General features: G+C 40.1%; 2 protein-coding genes across 2 annotated transcripts in view; one reads left to right on the top strand and one right to left on the bottom strand.

Annotated features, from left to right (window-relative positions):
- VPS35 (VPS35 retromer complex component) overlaps nucleotides 1–1,739 on the top strand; it is a 39,351-nt gene extending 37,612 nt beyond the window's left edge. The window contains exon 17 of the mRNA XM_054048806.1: nucleotides 761–1,739. Coding sequence (XP_053904781.1) covers nucleotides 761–940 — 180 coding nt within the window. The 3' untranslated portion in view covers nucleotides 941–1,739. The remainder of the gene's footprint in view (nucleotides 1–760) is intronic.
- On the bottom strand, nucleotides 1,207–8,283 carry LOC128848708 (histamine H3 receptor-like). The gene is made up of 3 exons (XM_054048807.1): nucleotides 8,016–8,283; nucleotides 7,431–7,597; nucleotides 1,207–6,082 (listed from the first exon to the last, which is right to left on the bottom strand). The coding sequence occupies exons 1-3, from the start codon at nucleotides 8,281–8,283 to the stop codon at nucleotides 5,192–5,194; spliced, it is 1,326 nt and encodes a 441-aa protein (XP_053904782.1). The 3' UTR covers nucleotides 1,207–5,191.
- Nucleotides 8,284–19,924: the final 11,641 nt, after the last annotated feature.

The following is a 19,924-nucleotide window of genomic DNA, read 5'->3' as shown; positions in this document are numbered from 1 at the left end:
ATACCCTTCCAAGATGCACAACTTCAAAACTTAGTTTCAGAGGACCTATCTTTTCTGTGATTTATTTGAAGCATTTTCCTCTGGCTTGCCCAAACTGCGTTGACGCTCTCAGTAGATCCTGCTGTGAAAATCAATTCTCTTACATCTGACTACAATGATCTGCTAAATCCAGTAGATTTCAGGTTTTCTGTTCTGTAGTACTGTCTTGTTAAATAGTTGCTGTGCTTCACCCCAGAAGCAGCTGCACTTAATAGTGGATGAAATGATTCCCTGTGTATGGCTTTTACTTTACGTAAAGTTTAGGGTGGGTTTTTGGATGAGCCTAAGGATGCTCAATTCCCATTGAATTCCAGTGAGTTGGATGCCAGACTCCTTTAAGTGCCATTGAAAATCCCAGACTTCGGGGACTGCTTTCTCTACAATAGAAGCTGCTCTAATTCTAAGGTTATTAGAAAAGCGAATAGAAATGAATAAACTTGCCACTATAATTTTTTACAAGGGATTTTGAAGTGTTTTAATGTTGCTGAATTAGTCTTTGCAGACTTTTGTGAGGTAAGAAGCATTGTACCTATTTTAAAGATGGGTAAATGGAGGTACAAAATCATTCTCACAAGCCTGTGGTAGAGCTACAAGACTAGCTCTCTTGTGCCCTAACTGCACTTACTTGGAGGCAAGGTCTGTGGGTGAAAAGAACTCGGATCTCTATTAAATGTGCTCAGTTATTTACTAGTAGAATTTACTATTTATATATTTATTGTAGGTGACAATTCAGGTTTTGAATCAGCTCATACAAAAGATACGAGAAGACCTTCCAAACCTTGAATCTACTGAAGAAACGGAACAAATTAACAAACATTTTCATAACACACTGGAGCACCTGCGTTTGAGGAGGGAATCACCAGAATCTGAAGGGCCAATTTACGAAGGTCTTGTCCTTTAAAGAAGACACACTTGCACAGACATGCACACACTGTACTTATTTCTGTCTTTCCATTTACACACAGTATGTCTTTTTATTATGATAGATTTAATAGACTGTGCCTTTCAGAAATGCCAAGTTAGGTTACAATTCATTTAAATGTGATGTGTTCAGTTCAGCACTTCCAAACACTTGCGTTCAATATGTTAACAAATTTAAAAGGTGTTCAGATTGGACCAGCAACTATAGATTTGATCATGTTAGCATGACTGGACCTGTTTCTTTAAAATTCATGTGACATGTGAGGGCTCTTTTATTCCATGTTCTGACCTGTCTTTTCTGTCATGTTCACTGTCGCTTCTGTAGCACTATGGAACTCTAACCTGGCAGTGGCTATCCATCTCAAAGTGATCTGATATTTTTTTTTTTTTTCTTTAATGGAGCGTTTGATTTTGGGGGCTATTGTTTGTTGGATTCTGCTTGAGCTTTTCTTTTAGTGCAAGTTAAGTCTAAGTGTAATATTTTCCCTAAAAACTAGAATATATTAATGCATGTTTGGAGAGTTTTAAAACACCATGCTCAGAAACAAAGGTTATATTTTGCATATTAGGGCTCTGTGACATTCAGTGAGGGCCAGTACTGTGCACAGGGCGTATTTATCAAGATAATTTTGTTCCAGATAGTATAAAAAAATAGAGAAATTGTGATCTATATAGTGTATATGTATAACCATTGTAAATTTAGGGAAAAATGCATTACACAAGTTTATTCAGTATCATGATTTTGCACCATTGAAACAATAAAGTTGCTATTAACTCTGGTTTTATGTCTGTCTGCTGTTGTATTTAATGTTTGTTACAGTAAAAGCAAAAGTAAATTTCTTGAATCGCAGGTGGGGGTCATAAAAATCTAAGTGCATTTAACTCAAACTAATGGGGAGAGCGTACACTGGTGTTCCAGTGAATGCAGATGGCAGGATTATAAAATGGCTACCTAACATCAGAATTCAGCCAAGAACACTAACATACATTCACTAATCAGCATCTGGCTGAAAGTTGTACATATATTTTTATTTTATAGAATCCCTTTTGTGAGATCTGTGGTGATCCAGGCAAATGGTTTGATACTGCAGATTCTGTGCTATGGTGATAAGTGCCTTTATTTAAATGTATAATTGCTTAATAGTAAACTCTGGAAAGGATACCTTACACTATGCCTCAATATCTGCAAGAGATGCACTGATTACAAGCACCAGTCGTGCCCTCTATGGAAAAGTTTAATGTTATTGGCATCTTTTGGCCTTCCAAGAACAGTCTGTCTACAAACTACTATGCTAGAAAGGTGTGAACATCGCTTCTATTCTGTAGCTCTAGCAAACTCTATTCTAAAAAGTTTAGTGAGTTATCTTTATAGTAAGAGTTTGTAGGTGGTGGTGTGGAGCTAAGAAATAAGAACCACCCATTGTTTTACAATACAGACCCCCTATCCTGCTCATAGGAGGAGTCCTAAAGGCCCATCTGCTAGATCTTCATGAAGCATATCCAAGGGAGAGCACAATTAACAGTCTTGGGAGTAGGTCCATTTTACCATATCAGCTTCTGTCTCCAAAGTAACCATGTATGCTGGAGCCAGAGTATAAGTATTAAGTAAGTAGGCTATTTTATGACTTAGACAATTCATTTACAGTAAACTTATTTTTTTAATGGAAGTTTTTACAAGTAACAGATTTCAAAACCAGTGGTTCACAGGCTGCATATAATACAAGATGGGTCATAACAGCTGATTAACATGTATGTCTGCTATGGTAATGGACAAATATGAATACTGCTATTCACCAACTGATTTTTTTTTTTTTTCTGGTTTGTCAATGGGGAAGTAGTTGCAAAACAACACAGAGGAAGCTCATGGGGGAACATTCTCCTGCAAGCTAAGAAACTGCACCTTTCATGAGTTTCACTGCTCAGATCAGTGTGCTTAAAGTGTAGAAGTGATTTTTGGCATTCAGTGTGTCAAGTGAGATTTGACTCTCCCCTTTGGGGTGGGGAGAGAAAGATGAGAGAACTAAAGAGGTAAAAAGCCAAATCCTGCTTTCACCTTTCAAATTAACGCAGACACACCTGAACACAGCAGAACCCCTGCAATATCTTTCTGGTGGGAGCATGCTGTGGATCTGTCTTCTGGGTGCTTCCTGAATTTCACTGCACAGATAGGTTTAGGGGAGGGCAAGAGTAGTGGGACTGGTATTTCATAGGCTTGGAAGGGAATGCCCTCCTCTCATGGCAGGACAAAGTATTGTCTAGATGAGCTACACAACTACCTCGTTGGTTATGGAGTGGTCATTCTCTCTCCCCTACCTGCCTCAGTGCACAGCATGGCTGTTTTCTAGGGACAGGATTTGCTCCAAATAACATAAGTGCTTGACTGGTAGTGTATCCCTTTCAAATATTTGAGAAAAGGGGAGATATTTTCAATGTCTTTTTTTTTTTTTTTTTTTCCCTTCCTACTGCCATTTCCTAAGCCCTGCCAGGGTAGAGACTCCGGGGAGAACAGTCTTTACTGGATGAGATGGGAGTGGACTTGAGTAAAAGACTAGTAAGGATTTGTATTGGGCCTAATGTATCAATATTTTCACTTAACACTAGTAACTTTCTGATAGGCCACTGGACACTGTATTTAAAAAAGCAAACCATTTTTATCTGCAAAAGGATTTACGTTTTGAAAGATTCAGACTTGATGTTTGTATTTTTTACTTTGTTTTATTTTGGGAGGGGTTCCCTGGATTTTCACTGAATGTCTGATCTGACTGTATATAACTAGGCTTTGAAAGATGTGTGTGTTTAAAAATGAATTTCAACCAATATCTGTTTGTCTACAAATATTTTCATTGACTTAAAATGCTGCCGTAGCAGGAAATCAATTTTAGTCTAATACTAATTTTTATTTGAGACAATGATTATGGATAGTGAGATTCATAAAAACATTTTAGTATCACTTTAAGCACTGTTCATAGATTTAAAAAGATGCCTGTAGGGTAAATATATACTTTTATGCTACCACACATAATTGGAGCACATGTTTATATTTCTTTGCACCTTTGACCCTAATGCCCATTGACATTATGCTGGACTCTGTACTAGCAGACTGCTAACATGACACAATAGGAAAAACTAAAATTAGACTCTTTGCCCACATTTTTCTTCCTTCTATTAATCTCTTCTCTCAATAGCCCAATAATAAGCTACATCAATATTCATATTTAGAGTAGTAACCCTGGATGGATATAGATTTCCATATATATATATATATATATATATATATAATATCCATCCATCCAGGGTTAATAACTTCCCCTTACTTACCAAAGGCATTTTATTCATTCGCGCTTGTTCTGTATTCACTTAGTTTTAACTCTGTTTTATAGATGTACATAGGTATAAAATAGGCTGCTGTTTTTTAGGTATGGCATTATACACAAGAGTTCGAAGGTGTGCTATTCTATATAAGAACACGCACAGATATTTGGGGCCCTATCCAAAACTCACTTAAGCCAAGGGAGACTATGATTAGCTTTAGTGAATTTTGAATTCAGTCCTTAGTGCAGCGTTGTTTTATAAATGGTGCAATATTGCTTACACATTGATAAATCCACACACAGCGTATGTTTTCTTCAACTTTCTCTGTACAGTTTGATTATTTTAATGGAGGAATAAATCAGTGGATGGATAAAAATACTGTAAATCTAATCAGTTTCTTTCTGAAAAATAGATCTTTTCAAACTAGACTCTATATTTTAACTTACTTTAATTCTTGCAGTATTTTTACTTTCGGTACTCTGTATTTTTGTGACCTGCAGATGTCATCTACCCTTTATCATTGCAAAGTAATTAAGGGAATTTTATCAGGTTACAGATCATATTTTAAGAAAAAATCCTAACCTGTTAACACCTGAAAGTATTAAAGGGGAAAGACTTTGCAAACTCTTACTTTACTTTTTTCATAGGAATGCTGTTTGCCTTTTTGCATGTCATTCTACTTTGAATGGAAACAGACTAGCTAGGGCCACTTTCTGGTTGTGATGCATTAGCATTGCACTGTTACAAATAAATCAGAGATTTATATTTTTATTGATCTTTAAATTCTCCTAAGCCTACCCTGACTTAAAGTAACCATTGGTAGTCCTAATTCATGGACCTAAACCAAAACAGCACCAGTAGGTTCCTTTTAGAAGCAAGTATTGTTTCTACATAACATGCTTGTTTTCCTTACACATTTTTACATAAAAATGTGGGGATGAATTTTAGCCTTACCAGGACACAGCAGTTTTATAAAAGCTTTTCTGAAACTCATGTGGCATAGTGGGTATAAAACAGGGTTAATGGCTGAGTTCAGCCACAGAAGCCAAAATGAAGTCTCATAGAGAGAATGATGCACACATTGCCCATGACAAGCTGCTCTAATGATCATCAGAAGTGTATAAGGAGCCCAACACAAACCAAACACACAGACAATAATTGCTAAAGACTTGGCTACTCGTTTGTCCCGGGAAAGTCTAACTCTGTTTGCCATGCTGTTGGCAATGTCTGTTCTTCTTGTGGTGTTGCAAACGTTTTCTATAGCTCTGTAAAAACTGCCCCTGGGTTGTTTAGATTCAACATCCACCTGTAAGGGTGGTAAATCTTGACCGACATTAAAATCTAGGGACTGGTTATCAAGTTTACATAGGCTGAGCCTTGAACCGCAGGGTCTAGTGGGTGAAAGGCTACTAGCTCTCCTTTTCTTATCTCTCTGTCTGTCAGTAGGTTTTACAAAAAATATTACATGCTCTCTTTTTTTCCCTTGGAAACTTGTTTCACAGTCCTCTTGACCAGGTGCTAGGTTTTCATTTCTCATGGGAGTGCGCTTCTTGATGTTGATGTAAATGCTTAAGTTAAAGTATGTAACGCTAATGAAAGGTGTAAAGAATTCAATAGTGGAAGCAATCATTAAGAAATACCAATTGTAGAAGAATTCAGCATAGCACTCTCCTTCAGGCAGGATAGTTTTTTGAGCAATATACTCCCAACTGATGATGGCTGGTCCATAGAGAAGAAAAGCTGCAATCCATACGATTATCATCTTTAATACGGCATTTCTAGTCATCCCCTTCTGAGCTCTGTAACTCACCTGAGCAATGAAAAAAGTAACAAATTATGTTCATGCACCCCAGAACAATTCAATAACCTATAACTACAATGGAAAGGATTCCTGTTTTATTTTTGTTGTACCGGCTGGGCACACTTAGTGTGTTTAGCAAGAAAAGGTTTCATTTTTGTAACAAACCAAAGCCATTCCTGCAACTTCCTTTCCAACACCCGCCTTTAAATAAAATAGGCTGCTTGATTGTCCATGTTCTGTGGACAAAGAATTGCATCTTGCACCATTACTAAGAGCTGTGGATGGCACAAAACACCTGTATTCTCGAGGAAAGGATCATATTTCTAGCCCCGGTCACAGGTTGCATGTGTTTCGTTGTAGTAGCTTTGATGCCTGCTTGTAGGATAGTGTGGGAGTGAATTTTTGTTTCTTAGTTTTTATATTTTCTCCTGTGGGATTAGTTAAGTAACTTAAATTACGTTTTCAAGTGATGAGTTGAGATTACAGAACACCTCTGTAAACGCATACTAAACTGTAGGAAAGGCTGTAATGCTTAATTTTGGTATGACAGGCTATGATCACTAAAAATTATTAGATCCCCACTTGTCTTACTGCCTCAGTCTGTGACTTGTAATAAACAATGGATTTAAAATCAATATTTTGGGAAATCTTACTGTTTCCCAAACAAAATCAGAAATAAAAGCAATGATGTGAAGGATAAAAGGAAAACTGCCATGCGAAGAGGGGCAAGCTATTTCTGCAAAATGACTACTCTCACTCCACAATGTGTATTTCAATTAATGCCCAAATATTGAGGGAAGTGGGGGCTATAGCAATGGTCACAGGTGTGGGTGTGTGTGGGGGCCAGAAACCTGAATTGAAATCCTATACTGGTCCTTGACTTGCTATAAAATGAGGGAGATAGAACTTCCCTGCTTCACATGCTTGTTGTGGCCTTTAATTAGTATTTGTCACGCCTTGCACAGACAAGTACAACTGCTTGTGAATGGGACTCTACTTCCCTGCCCTTGTTCTAACCTAGCCTCTAGGCAACTAATCTGCATCCCTCTGAACTGTTAAAATTCAGTTCCTCCTATACTGAAGACTCAAACCAAATCAATCTAAGCCATGCTTTGTTTTGCTAAGGTAGCATTCAGTCCCCGTGAGTTGGCTGGAGCACGGTTGGCAAGCAGTGGTAATGCAGACCGTGCTGACCAGCCTCAAAACCCGCATTCTCCTTTGCTTTTATTAGTGGGTCCGATCTTATCCCTTTTAACCTAGAAGTCTCCCCTTAGCCTCCAGGCTGAGCGCTGCTGCAGCGAGGGGCGTGGAGCTCCAGGCAGGGCCGGGGTTCAGGTGGAAGGGCTCTGTCCCTTACCGCTTTGGTAACGGAAATGAATCTGTCGAAGCTGATCAGGACGATGTTGAAGACGGAGGCGGTGCACACCAGGTAATCCACCACCAGCCACAGCTTGCACAAGCCCTTGCCGAACTTCCACTCGCCCGTCAGCACGTAGGGGATGTAGAGCGGGATGCAGAAGCCACCTGCGGGCAGAGAGCTCAGCACCGCAGGACCCCACCTGCCCCCCTCCCCCGCTCCGCGTACTCCTGTTGTAACCCGCCCGGCACTTCCAGCGGGGCAGGACCCAAACGTTTAGTGCCAGCTGGCTGGTGGTTGAGCCCCAGCGTACAGTCTGGGCGCCTATCCCCCTGGGAAAGGTGGAGTGAGGTGGGGGCTGCACTCGCCCTGCCCCCGGGAGTTAACCTGTTCCAGCCCCAGCTGGGCACAGTGCTGCCCCGCTCCCTGGCCGGGCCCCACCCCGGCTGCAGCGCCCAGGGACTGGCTCTCCGCGCGCTCAGGATCGCCCCGGGGTCCCAGCGCGGGGCCGGGCCATGCCCCTGGCCGTCCCAACCAGCTCCGGGGCCCGGCTCCCGCGGGCGCGCCGCTGGGGGCGGAACTCACCCACCAGGAGGTCGGCGAGGGCCAGGTTGAGGAAGAAGAAGTTGCCCTGCGTGCGGAGGCTCCGGTCCACCACGAAGGCCAGGATGACCAGCGCGTTGCCCAGCACGGTGGCCAGCACCAGCAGCCCCATGAGCGCGGCCAGCAGCACCGAGAGGCCGGCGGAGAACTGGCCGTGGTGCTGAAGCAGCTGCCCCGCGCCGGCCGCGCACGCGTTGCCCAGCGCCGCCGGGCGGCTGGAGAGGTTGAGCCAGGGCAGGTCTCCGGGCATGGCTGCTGCGCTGGGCGGCGGGCACGGCAGGGCTCAGGTACGCGCCATCCCTGCCCGTCCCGCGGCGGGGCTGGGGCGCACCCGGGAAGCCGCTCACTGGGCGCCGCCGGCTGGGAAGGCGAGTCGCGCTCTGGAGCCTCGGCGCGAGCTGCCGGAGCAACTCCAGGGCGGGCTGCGTCCCCCGCCCTGTCCCCTCCAGCGGGCGGCCGGCGGGGAGGCGGGGACTGGCGGGAGGGCGGGGGGACGGAGCTGGGCGCAGAGGCGCGGCCAGCCCGGCCCCGCTCGGCGCTGAAGCAGTTCCCGCCCGCAGTGAGTGCGCTCGGCCTGAGGCGGGCTGTTATTTCCTTAGACGGTACAAATCGCTTCGTGTCTCAGCCCTCGCCTGAGCGCCGCCAGGGGCCGGCCACGGGTGAGTTTAGAGGACAGGTGCTCAGGACTTCCTAAAAGTCAGGCCCGCTTTAATGGGTCCCGCCTGGGGCACCCGAAACCTGAGGCACTGACAATCATTGGCTGGAATGTGGCCAGATTGATTCCCTTCCGATTTCTGGCCTCACTGGCTTCGAAAGCTGTTCCTGAGTTTACTAGGATCTCGGTGTCAGTTAGAGCGGGGAAATGGTAGAGAGTTTAATTAGACACATTTCGGTCTCTCTTTGTCATTGCCTTTAACTTTGAACCCCAGCCTCGTCTACTCAAAGAAATCTCTGGTCTATCCAGGCAACATATTGAATAGCTGCCCACAAAGTTAGGGAGCCAGTAACCAAAAGTTACTTCAATGAATTGTTCATGTTGCCCAAAAGAAACTTGCAAAATTCTGGTGTAGGTGACTTTTTCTCTTTTTTTAGCTCTTTCACAATGCTCAGGATGGAAGTCTTAGTTTATTTCCTGTTCAATACTATGAAATACCAACACGGAGCAACCTTTTCAAGGGCTTTTGAATAGCCAGAAACTATGTTATACAAGGCTAGTGATTTAAGCAGCCACTGAAAGATATTTGAAGATGACATTGAACTAACACTTTTAGTCATTTTTACACAATAAGCTAGAACAATGTGCCTTGTTGAAGCCCTTCCAATTACCCTGGCAGGGTAAAGAGAAAATGTGAAAAAAAAATTATTTATTTATACACAAAAGAGAAAATAGACCAGGCAGAAAGGAAATAAAAAATTCCAGAGTTGACACTTCGTGAAGCAATTGCACTGACACTGAAGAACAAGCTGGTCATATAGATACCAGGGGAAGCAAACAAAAAAAGCTGTTTTAATAAATTGCTTAATCTTTGTATGGGTGCATGCACACATGCACTCCGTAACGCAAACTGGCCCCTTTTCACAGAGAGAATACCCCCAAAGCTAGCTTTTATCAACATTGGGAGTAAAAATTCCATTATAGTTCCTCAGTTGGTGTAAATCAGCATAACTCCACAATGGAGTTATTTCTATTTCCATCAGCTTGAGATCTGGCCCTTCAAGTTTATGCTGATATTGAGACTGAAGTGTAATATGTACAAACAAAATACCCTTTTTATATGCTACCGTATCTTTGTCTTCCTAAAGCAAATAAATAAAATCACATAATGAAAAAGGGAGGGAAACAAACAAACAAACAAATAAAAGTCCTTAGAAGGTTTAAAAGGATGTTAAAAAATTGGAGAGAGTGCACAAAAGAGCCACAAAAATGATTCAAGGGCTGGAAAAAATGCCTTACAATGAACTATTTAAAAGAGCTCAATCTGTTCAGTTTATCAAAAATAAGACCCAGAGATAGCTTGATTATGGTGTATGAGTATCTTCATGGGGAGACTATACCAGGTACCAATGGGATCTTTAATTTAGCATGGAAGGCATAACAAGAACCCAGGGTTGGAAGCTGAAGACAGACAAATTCACTTTAGAAATAAGGCACACATTTTTAATAGTGAGGGTTATTGACCATTGGGACAAACTACCAAGTGAATGATGGTTTCTCCATCACTTCGCTTTCAAATCAAGACTGAATGACTTTCTTGAAGGTATGCTTTAGCCAAACACAAGTTTATACTTTAGTTAAATACAAATTATTGGGTTCAATACAGGGGTAATGGGTTGACATATGGGTTGACAATGGCCTGTGATATACATGAGATTAGACAAGATGATGTAATGGTCCCATCTGACCTTAAAAAAACCCACTTTTTCAGTTTTTACCCACGAAAGCTTATGCCCAAATAAATCTCTTAGTCTTTAAGGTGCCACCAGACTCCTTGTTGTTTTTGTGGATACAGACTAACACGGCTATCCCCGATACTATGAATAAGGTAGTTTTAATAGTGATTATTACCTGATGTTGGGTCTGCCTGGCTCCTGTTTTCATTAAGACCAATGGGAATTTTCCATTGACTTCAATATGCATGGGATCAAGCCCATTGATAATTTCTGCTGGTTATGCTATTGAGCATAAAATACATGGAGACAGCACAAAGATATAAAGAGAAAACAAGACTCAGTCATAAGGAAAAGAGATTTTTTTGGTGTTCTTTCATAAATAATTGCTGTAGTCTTCAACTCATCATACATACCTTGATTTTCACATAGTACAGATAGATCAGTGCACATTTCAAGTAGGTTCTGTAGTGTACAACCTGCAGTCAGATTTTTGAGATTCTCACTGGTTCCTACTGGTTAATCACCTCTTGATTCTCCTTTAGTACTAACAGTTTAAAAAGACATGATGTCCACAACTATTAAAGATTTTTCCCAGAAAAGTGAAGTATCACTTCACATTTTTTGCTCAGTGTAGAGCTTTTTTAAGACCCCAATAATGCTCCCTGAAGCCTTCAAGCTCTGCTAAGAACAAACACATACTAGAGGGCAGCATGCTCAGAATGGCAGATTTTGCTAATACAGATTTCAAACACTTTCTCATTTTCCTGTAAATGGAAAGGTTGTCTCTCATGTGTAGTGAGTTATTATACTGTCACTTTCCCTGTTACAGATGCATGCTGATTTTTTCTTAATAATAATCAATTGTTGAGAAAACAGCTTTGTTTTATTCTGGAACATATGCTGCCAGTCCTGTGGGGAGAGGCTTCCAACTGGGATGTGCTAAGAAGCATGGCAAAAAGAGGAGAAAGAGAGAGGAAGTACAGAATCTTTCTAAATTGTTTGAGAGAGGACTGGATTGTGAATTTCTGAGACTAAGACCCAGGAATAAATTCTGTCTAATCCCTGAAGCAAAAGTTCTAGTTTATTAGAGCTGGTTGAAAAATAATAACTTTATTTAAAAAAAATAAATTTAAAAAAATTCAAGGCATTTTCATTCTTCTGGGTCATGAATTTTTCAAAAATTTCCATGAATTTTTTGATTGTTTTCTTTTTTGAAAATCACAAAGACTATTTTTTGCCCCCTCCCCTGGTTGCTCTTTCCTGATGACTCTAGTGTATTTGCGTATGTGGGTGAATGTCACTATAGTAGCTACAGTACAGAATGTGTTTTCCCACTATGGTCAGCTGACACTTTCCACAGAATGGGCTAAATTCAACCCTCAGTTACACCTGTTACCCTCAAATGGGTAACTGACAGATGGCAGAATCTTGCTGTGTGTTCTGTTGGTCCAATAAATGCAGATCTCACTTGAGATGAATAACACAAAAATGATATCTAAGAAGCCTCATGTGCATCAATAGTATAGGTATGGACAATTTAAAACATGTTTTAAGCACAATTCCTTTCTTATATTACTAATAATACCTTGGATTACTAGCTTGCCACCCAGGGGAAATTGACTAGAATAGCTCCCCATCTAGATATTCTACTTTGGAATAAAAATGATTTTATTTCAGAATACTTATTCCACTTTGGAAGCATCCTCATTATTTGGTAATAGAATAGTGTCCACACAGGGAGCTATTCTGGTCAATTTCTCTATGTTCACAAGTGCTATTAAACCTGAACAATTTTTTTAAAAATGCAATTTACTTTTCACGCTTTCTGCTATTTATTTACTTCTTGTGTTTCTGTCAGCTTGCAAGTCAAACTAGGTTTCAGTGACACATGAGACAGATTCTCACAGCCATCTGAATGACAAGAGCAGTAAGGTCTTTTGGGAAAATGGGAAACTTAAATTAATGTGTATTCTATTTTAATTGCTTCATGTGTACATTGTAGTAACGTTTTCCTGGTTCTGTTGTTTTATTGTACATTGTAATTGCAAAAGTATACTGATTGTTTCTGTACTTACTGAATTATTAGAGACTGGTGAATACTGAAATATTAAGCTATTTAGCTGTCTGCACTGTTTATTTCTTTTAACATAGTTACTCTCAAGCCCCCAACATTATACAATTAAAATTCAAGGGTAAAAATCCTTTAACACTTCAAATTCAGATACAAAGGCTTTCAGGCAGCATACAATAGAATATAGCCTTCAGACTAATGCAGTACAATATAACATACAACTATAATTAACAGTTCACAATAAACTCAAGTCCAGATTTTCAAAAGTGCTCAGGACCCAGATGCTGCCATTGTTCCTACAGTTCTCAATTATAGCTTTTGGGTGCTGAACTCTTTTTGAAAACCAGGTCCTCTCAATATAATGAACACATATAAAATAGAGTCCACCATTGGAAATGAGCTAAATAAACAATAAAAGAGAAAGCCCAGGGGAACAGATGCATCCAGCAATTTGCTGTGAAATTTATTTATTTCATTTTCAAATGAATACCAAAGACACCTATGCAAAGCTCTAGGTACCTTATTATGGATTAATCATACAATAAGTACAATTAAATTAAACTTCAGAAGCATTAAAACCTGTTCCACGGGAACTTGACAGCCAGCCACCTACCCATTACATCATCTAGGAAGCAAAACCTGAGCCTATTAAACTGGTGTTTTTTGCAGCATACCCTGAAAGTTGCCAAATTTGGGCTATTTCCAAAGTCTCCAGAGTTCCAGGTTTAAAAAAAATCTAGATGCTCTTGGATCAATTGGAAAGTGAGTCCCAGAGTGGAGGGTTCTTCTAATCTTTCTCACAAATAGTTTATGAGGCCACTATAATTCATGATATTCCTTGGGAAGTTATTGCCCCTAAAAGGCATCAATCCCATTTGGGACTGGTGTTACAGTTGTGGCCAGTCTATGTTGGCTGACTTTACAGCTGGGTGAAAACTGCAAAAAATCTGCATGAATAACCATTTGAACTTTTAAATGAATCCACTTTGTCAGAGTTTGTGGTCCTTTTGTGTCTGTTCTCTGTGAATGAGTTCACTACTAGGAGCATTCACTGAGGGAAGCACATTTTATGTGAATATTGTAGAATATTTGCAGGACAGGAATTCTGAATTTGTAATCACAAACACTTACATTTAATCTAATCACCACTTAGTGAGAGACACACCATGTAAGTTACATAGCCAATCAAGCCAGCTTGAATTTCAAGTGGTTACCACAACCAGCTCTTTGCAAATGAGCTACACCCAAGAATAATTTGCAGAAATTATTCAGCAACTAATTTTGAATAACGCGTACTTTTGATAATCACAGTCTGTTCACAAGCAACTAGCAAAAAGAAAAAGGGGACATTTGTCAAATTATTAATGCAAATTCTATGCCCTATTTCAGAAATGACTTGACATCTCAAGGGGCAAAACATGCTACAGATATCATCATTTAGCATCAGCTATTGATTATTCTGTCTAATCAAAGGATTCCAAATTCAGGTATCTGAAGCAGTACAAATGCAAAACATCTCTAATTGGGATTAATTGACATGGTGATCAAAACTCTGGATGTGACCTTGCCTACACTCGGCCTCCTGTTGGAATAGCACTGAGATGTAACTGATGGTATTTTTTGTAAAATTCCTTAGAGTAGATATAGCCACAGTGCAGAAAGTCTTTTCTTATATAAAGGCAACTTTTCAGTTGTAGCATATTATTGCAAAAGGGTTTACTTATTAATAGCCCCTTTTCAGATTGTGCAGACAGATGCCAGCTTTCTTCTTGTCTCTGCTAGCAGCACTGAGTGACAAGAGTTCAATACTTGAGAGAGAAAGTATTTTCTTTGTCAGTGGCAAACAGAACAGATTTTTGGGCTGCTTGAGAGAATATATACATAGATTTATCAATTAAATAAATGAAAAGCTTTTATTAGATAGATCTGGTCTTAATTAAATGAGTAGGGGAAATTGAATTCTATCATACTCGTTTCCTACTATTTTTCTCCACTTTGACAAATCAGTGTTTCACTTCCACATGTATTCAGGTGTTTTTGTTTGATATTCTCCCATCATCTCCAGACAAATAGCATGATTCCTTTTAATTTAATATTATTGTTCTGACTCTCCTGGGTAGGGAAGCAGAACCTCTCTGATCTGTGCTACTAGAAAGGAGACTCAGTACAGGTTATTGAATCTTACCATTTAATGAGCATGCAAATGCACAGTTTTTTAAAAACAATTCTATATTGAACAAATGTACAGTAGAACCTCAGTAATCTGCAGACTAGTGAGAGTTGGGAGTGGGTAGCAACACGAGCACCACTGGCTAGTTACAAGTTTCCTCCTAGCCCAGTTACAGGGCATTTCTAAAGTCAGGGGTGGGGTGAAGAGGTGACATGGTACTTCTTCATGTACCTTTAGACACAACAAATCCTGCATCTTGGCAGGGGGTTAGCCTAGATGGCCCTTGCAGTCCCTTCTAATCCTATGATTCTAAGTATTCTAACTAGCAGAACTGACAATACAGTACCAGCAAACCAGGAATTCCAGCATTCATATATAATTCTGAAATACCTCCTTTCATGCTGCAGCTGGTATTCTTCGGAAATGAGCTAGAAGCTGAATCTGGTTTCCACATCTTTACTTTTCCCAAACCAGCAGGTTGTTTTTCCACACAGAGCTGCTCATGAACAGATATTTTAATATGCTCCCCCCTGCCAACTTCACTGAAAATTCACCTTCTGTGTCTGTAGCATCAAGAGTTGGATTTTCATAGCCTTTCCAGCTCGAAGAAGTAATGGGAGATGTTCTTTCCCTTTAGACCTATATGTTCCAAAGCTGTCCATGGATGTTGTTTGCTGGAACCTTGGCTCCCAGTACTGAGACCTTGATGTGCTCACATTTGCTTGTGGTTTTTTTTTTTTTGGCATGTTAATGCATATGTCCATATGTTAGATTAGCAGTATGCTAATTTCAGATGAGCATGAGTGCATTGCCAACACAAAATGGATTTAGAGGAGTTAGAGAGAGGACTTGTGGAATGTTGGCCATTCTGAAATGAGATCCTCTTGTTGCCAAGCAAGGGCCCAATTAGCTTTATTCATGCTTTATTGCAAGGCAGATTTATAACTATTATACCTTTAACACATGCTTTTAGCCTGTATTTTTATTTTCTTAATCCACCTTTATGTTGGAAATTCTGCATGAAGAAAGAAAGGCATATGCATCCAGGGATCTTCATAAGCTGCTGTAATTTCACTCTTTTCATTTCAAACCTGTCCTAAGAGCCCATATTAAATGCTCTCAGGCATGCCAGGAATCTATCAATCACCTCACTTCATGCTTCAGTGCAGTGCACGCTTGCTATGCTATGTACAACCATTTTCATCTACTTCCTTTCTCCCCGCCCCTTGAAACTAATGTTTGATAATACCCAAGTTGATAGACTGTAATTACAGTTGTGTGGAGGTCAATGTTATATTGCAATTACACCTTAAGATAGCTGACACTTCTTATTTGGGTGTTGCTGTTTGTTGTTCTTTTTGGAGTAGTGGGATGGGGTTTCTTCTGCATCTGCTATTATGTGGGGAATGTTTCCCATTTTGGATTATAAATTTAGTTATACTGTGTTATGTAGAGCTGTGTGGGAACTGGAATTTCCATTTTGTGGGAAATTCCACAATTTCAAAATTTGTCATCATTCCAAATCAGAACAAAACCAAAGAATTTTACTTATAAATGCAGTTCGACTTAACTTGAAATAATGTGACAAAGCACTATCTAGTGCTTCAGATCTCCCTCTGCCATGTTGTAAAATGAGACAGCATGCTAGTTCTATTTAGCTTTATTATTTTTGTTTGTACTTGGAAGGCTCAAGGGTTTATTATGGTTTGGGCTTTTACCTTTTCACCTTTACATGAAACAGGGAGGAAGGTGAGTAGGGCCAGGTTAGGAGGGTAAAAACTTTATGTGATGCTTTATAGAGCTGACAAAAATGCATTTATCACATTGGCAAGGGGGGATAAAGGAGAATATTAGAAAAACTAGGACATAAAAGATAAGCATAAATCTTTGAACTCAGACAGTACTATGTTCCACAAGGAGTAATACATATGCAGAACAAATTACAATGACAAATGGCAGTGAGGAAACTGTGTTTAGGTTAGAGAGATATGGTTCATGTTTGAGGAAGTTTCAGGGCTAGGACAGGATTTTGTTCTAGAAACATTGACAAATGTCAAAGTATGAGATGAACACTAAAGCTGGATCTGACTAAGGTGAAAACAGGGTACTGCCCACTATGTTCCAGTATAGATATCAGTTATACAAATAAGAGACACTAAAATTAAAAGGCACAGAAGACAATCAAGCGAAGGGACATAGCAGTCCACTGCAAATGCAAACAACAAGTGCAGGCTCTGACATCAATCCCTCCCACACCAAATCCCAAATATGTCTCATGATGATAAGGTAGTTACGGTCCTGTCAGAATGAAACAGCTGTATGTCTGTTTGTGAATTCACAGGAACAGTTCACTATCAGCCACGCAGGGCTGGAAACTGTTTTTAGGACTCTAGTTACTGTCAAAATCAGGTTAGAATTATCCCTCCCAATTTAATTTACCTGTCAGTTTTCTTCCACGCAGAGATATCAATAGGATGAAAAGGTGAAATGAAGAAGGGCATTTTTTCACACAAGGAAAATCAACACATTTTAGGAGACTAAATCATTGCTATGATTCATTAGACTATAGCTGGCATACTAACTAGAGAGAAAGAAAAAAACAACAAAAGAAATAGGCAGCATTTGTTGTATCTGCTTCGCTAGCAGGTTAGATGTGTTTCAACCCAAATTCATGAACAGCAAGAAGAAAGCTATCAGGAAACATGATATCAAGACAAAAAAGAAATAAAGGAAGATTTATTAGAGGCTTGGGGTTCTCAGGGGGGCAGAGACAAATGACCATTTGGACAGTGGAGTCTTGGGGAAATGTCTGGATGCTGCATCAGATCTGGGTGAATTATTAATTGTGAATATTTTATCTGGACAATTATGGCATTTGTTGTTGAACAATATTTAACCAATTATCTATTCATCTCTACTGTGAATTATGTTGGGACAAAAATTTTAATTTTCTATATGTCTTTGTAGAGAGGTTGAATTATGCCTTTCGAACTATAGGATGTAAAAGGGCAGTCTCCCATGATTATTGGCAGGTATTACGTAAAAGGTCCAGCTTTTTTTCTTTTTGATGTTCTACTCCTCTTTAATGTTTATATTGTAGCCAATGGAGCTATGCAAATTGCACCACCTGAGGGTCTGCCTCTCAATTCCAGTCTGTATAACTTTGGTTATGGATTGTTTCTGTTTGAAAGCAGTTTGCACAATATTCCTTATGATATGGGTTGTTTTTCAGTGAAAAAAAATCACATCTGTTCTACACATAGGTGTATTGTGGCAGAGAGAAGTGAAATAAGTTGGCAGAGGGCATGCAGCAAGTCACTGACACAGCAAGATGGAAATCAAGAGCTGTGATTCCCAGCCTCTGTTTAGAACATGAGACCAAAATTTCTTTCATTTCAGAGCTGGAGGAAAACTTTAAGTGAAAGAGTCTGATTTTCAGAAAGTTTATGCCCAAAGACTGCATGCAATTTTATGTGCATATGGAGCATTTGCACGTACAAAAGTATCTATGTATGTTTGTTGCAGTAGGTAATTGCTCCAAATTACTGATGGTAGAACCCAAAACCTTATATTTTAATATTTTATCAATTGAAAATACAGTAAACAGGAATTGAATAAATATTGACCCACATGGTTGTTGAAACAAATATGTCTGACCTAGCCCAAGAAGTCACATGTTACTTACTCCAAATGTCAGTGATTATAGGGAAAGAACTTTAACCCATGGAATATCTTGGAGTACTAGTAGGTTAATTTTTGCATTCAGCAGATCTCATAAGTCTAAAATGATTTACTTTTTCAGTCTAAACTGATGAACATATTCATTTTAAGTTAAATTAAGAAAATCTTTGTAATCATTTGATTTGTATTGATACTGCAGCTCAATGTCTCTTTATTTTCTCTCCTTAAAGCAGAATAGACCTAGATCCATAACACATCGCAGGAAAACCTGCTCAAAATTATAAAAAGATGAAAATATAAGAACAAATATAATTAGTCCGTTGTACAAGAGAAACAAAAGACACTGCTCTACAGCCAAAATGCTTCTGAAATAAATGTAGTCAAACTTTACTAATTCTGGGTCACTGAGAATGAAAATGATGCTTAAAATTGTTGATTGACTCTAGTTTTCAAGATATGCTATTGGGTCAGTATATATGACCCTTGACTTGGGAATGGCGGAGGATAAGTGAGTTATAAAGGGAAGGGATCTCAATTTAAAACAGAAATGACTAAAATACATCTTTGACTGGATCTATGAATAAATCTATGACTGGATTTGGACAGTACTTGCTTTTTAGGCAAAACAATGAATGATGCCATCTGAAGCTGGTATTGCATCATACATGATACGAATTTCATCATGTTATTCCTAGAAGTCATGGATGATGCAATCATAATGAAACTTACATCACTCTGCTGAACAAATTGCCCTATATCAGCTCTAGAAATCATACAGTGTCATGCTCTCTTATTTGTCAGTGTTTGATTTTGCAAAGGGACACATTTCTGTTTAGCCAAAGTGAGCAGAGATGCCTCGTACTTGTGTGAACAGTGCAGATAACGTCTGCTATGTTTGTGGTGAAGTGACTTTTGCATCACAAAAGCGCAGTATAACCACTATGGTTAAGAAAGCCTATCACCTTTATTTTGGCTGCAAAATTGGAGATCAGGACAAGAGGTGGGCCCCACACATATGCAGCAACACTTGTGCAACAAATCTTCGCCAGTGATTGAACAGGAAAAAGAAATCTATGCCTTTTGCAGTGCCAATGATTTGGAGAGAGCCAACAGATCATACCAGCAATTATTACTTCTGCATGGTGCCTCCAGTAGGGAAAGGTGTGTCTGTGACGAACTGGGCCTGTTCTCACTGTGGTCTGTGAATGCTGACAGGGGAGTGTGACTAGGATGGTCTGCATTGCAGGATGGGATCTGCCCGAGGGCGCATACCTGAGTGTGTAACATGAGAACCCAGGAAGGGGTTGAAGGCGAGGCGACTCCTTAGCCCGGGAAACTGAACAAAGGCTGTGGGAGGGGTCGCTGAAGGGAGAGTGCTGGAAGCAGGCAGGGAGAGAGGGCTGGGGGGCAGAGATGGCTCTGACCTCCCAAGGGGGGCTGGGCTGGGATGCCCGGGGACCCCAAGATGGACCTAACTGAGGGGGTCCCTGTTGTCTGTGCCTGCAAGACCTGTCTTGGACTGTATTCCTGTCATCCAAATAAACCTTCTGCTTTACTGGCTGGCTGAGAGTCATGGTG

The sequence above is a fragment of the Malaclemys terrapin genome, chromosome 14 (genome assembly GCF_027887155.1).
Source record: "Malaclemys terrapin pileata isolate rMalTer1 chromosome 14, rMalTer1.hap1, whole genome shotgun sequence".
In the NCBI taxonomy this organism is placed as follows: domain Eukaryota; kingdom Metazoa; phylum Chordata; order Testudines; family Emydidae; genus Malaclemys; species Malaclemys terrapin.
Note: the sequence above shows the minus strand (reverse complement) of the source record. Positions and strands in the feature narration are given on the sequence as shown.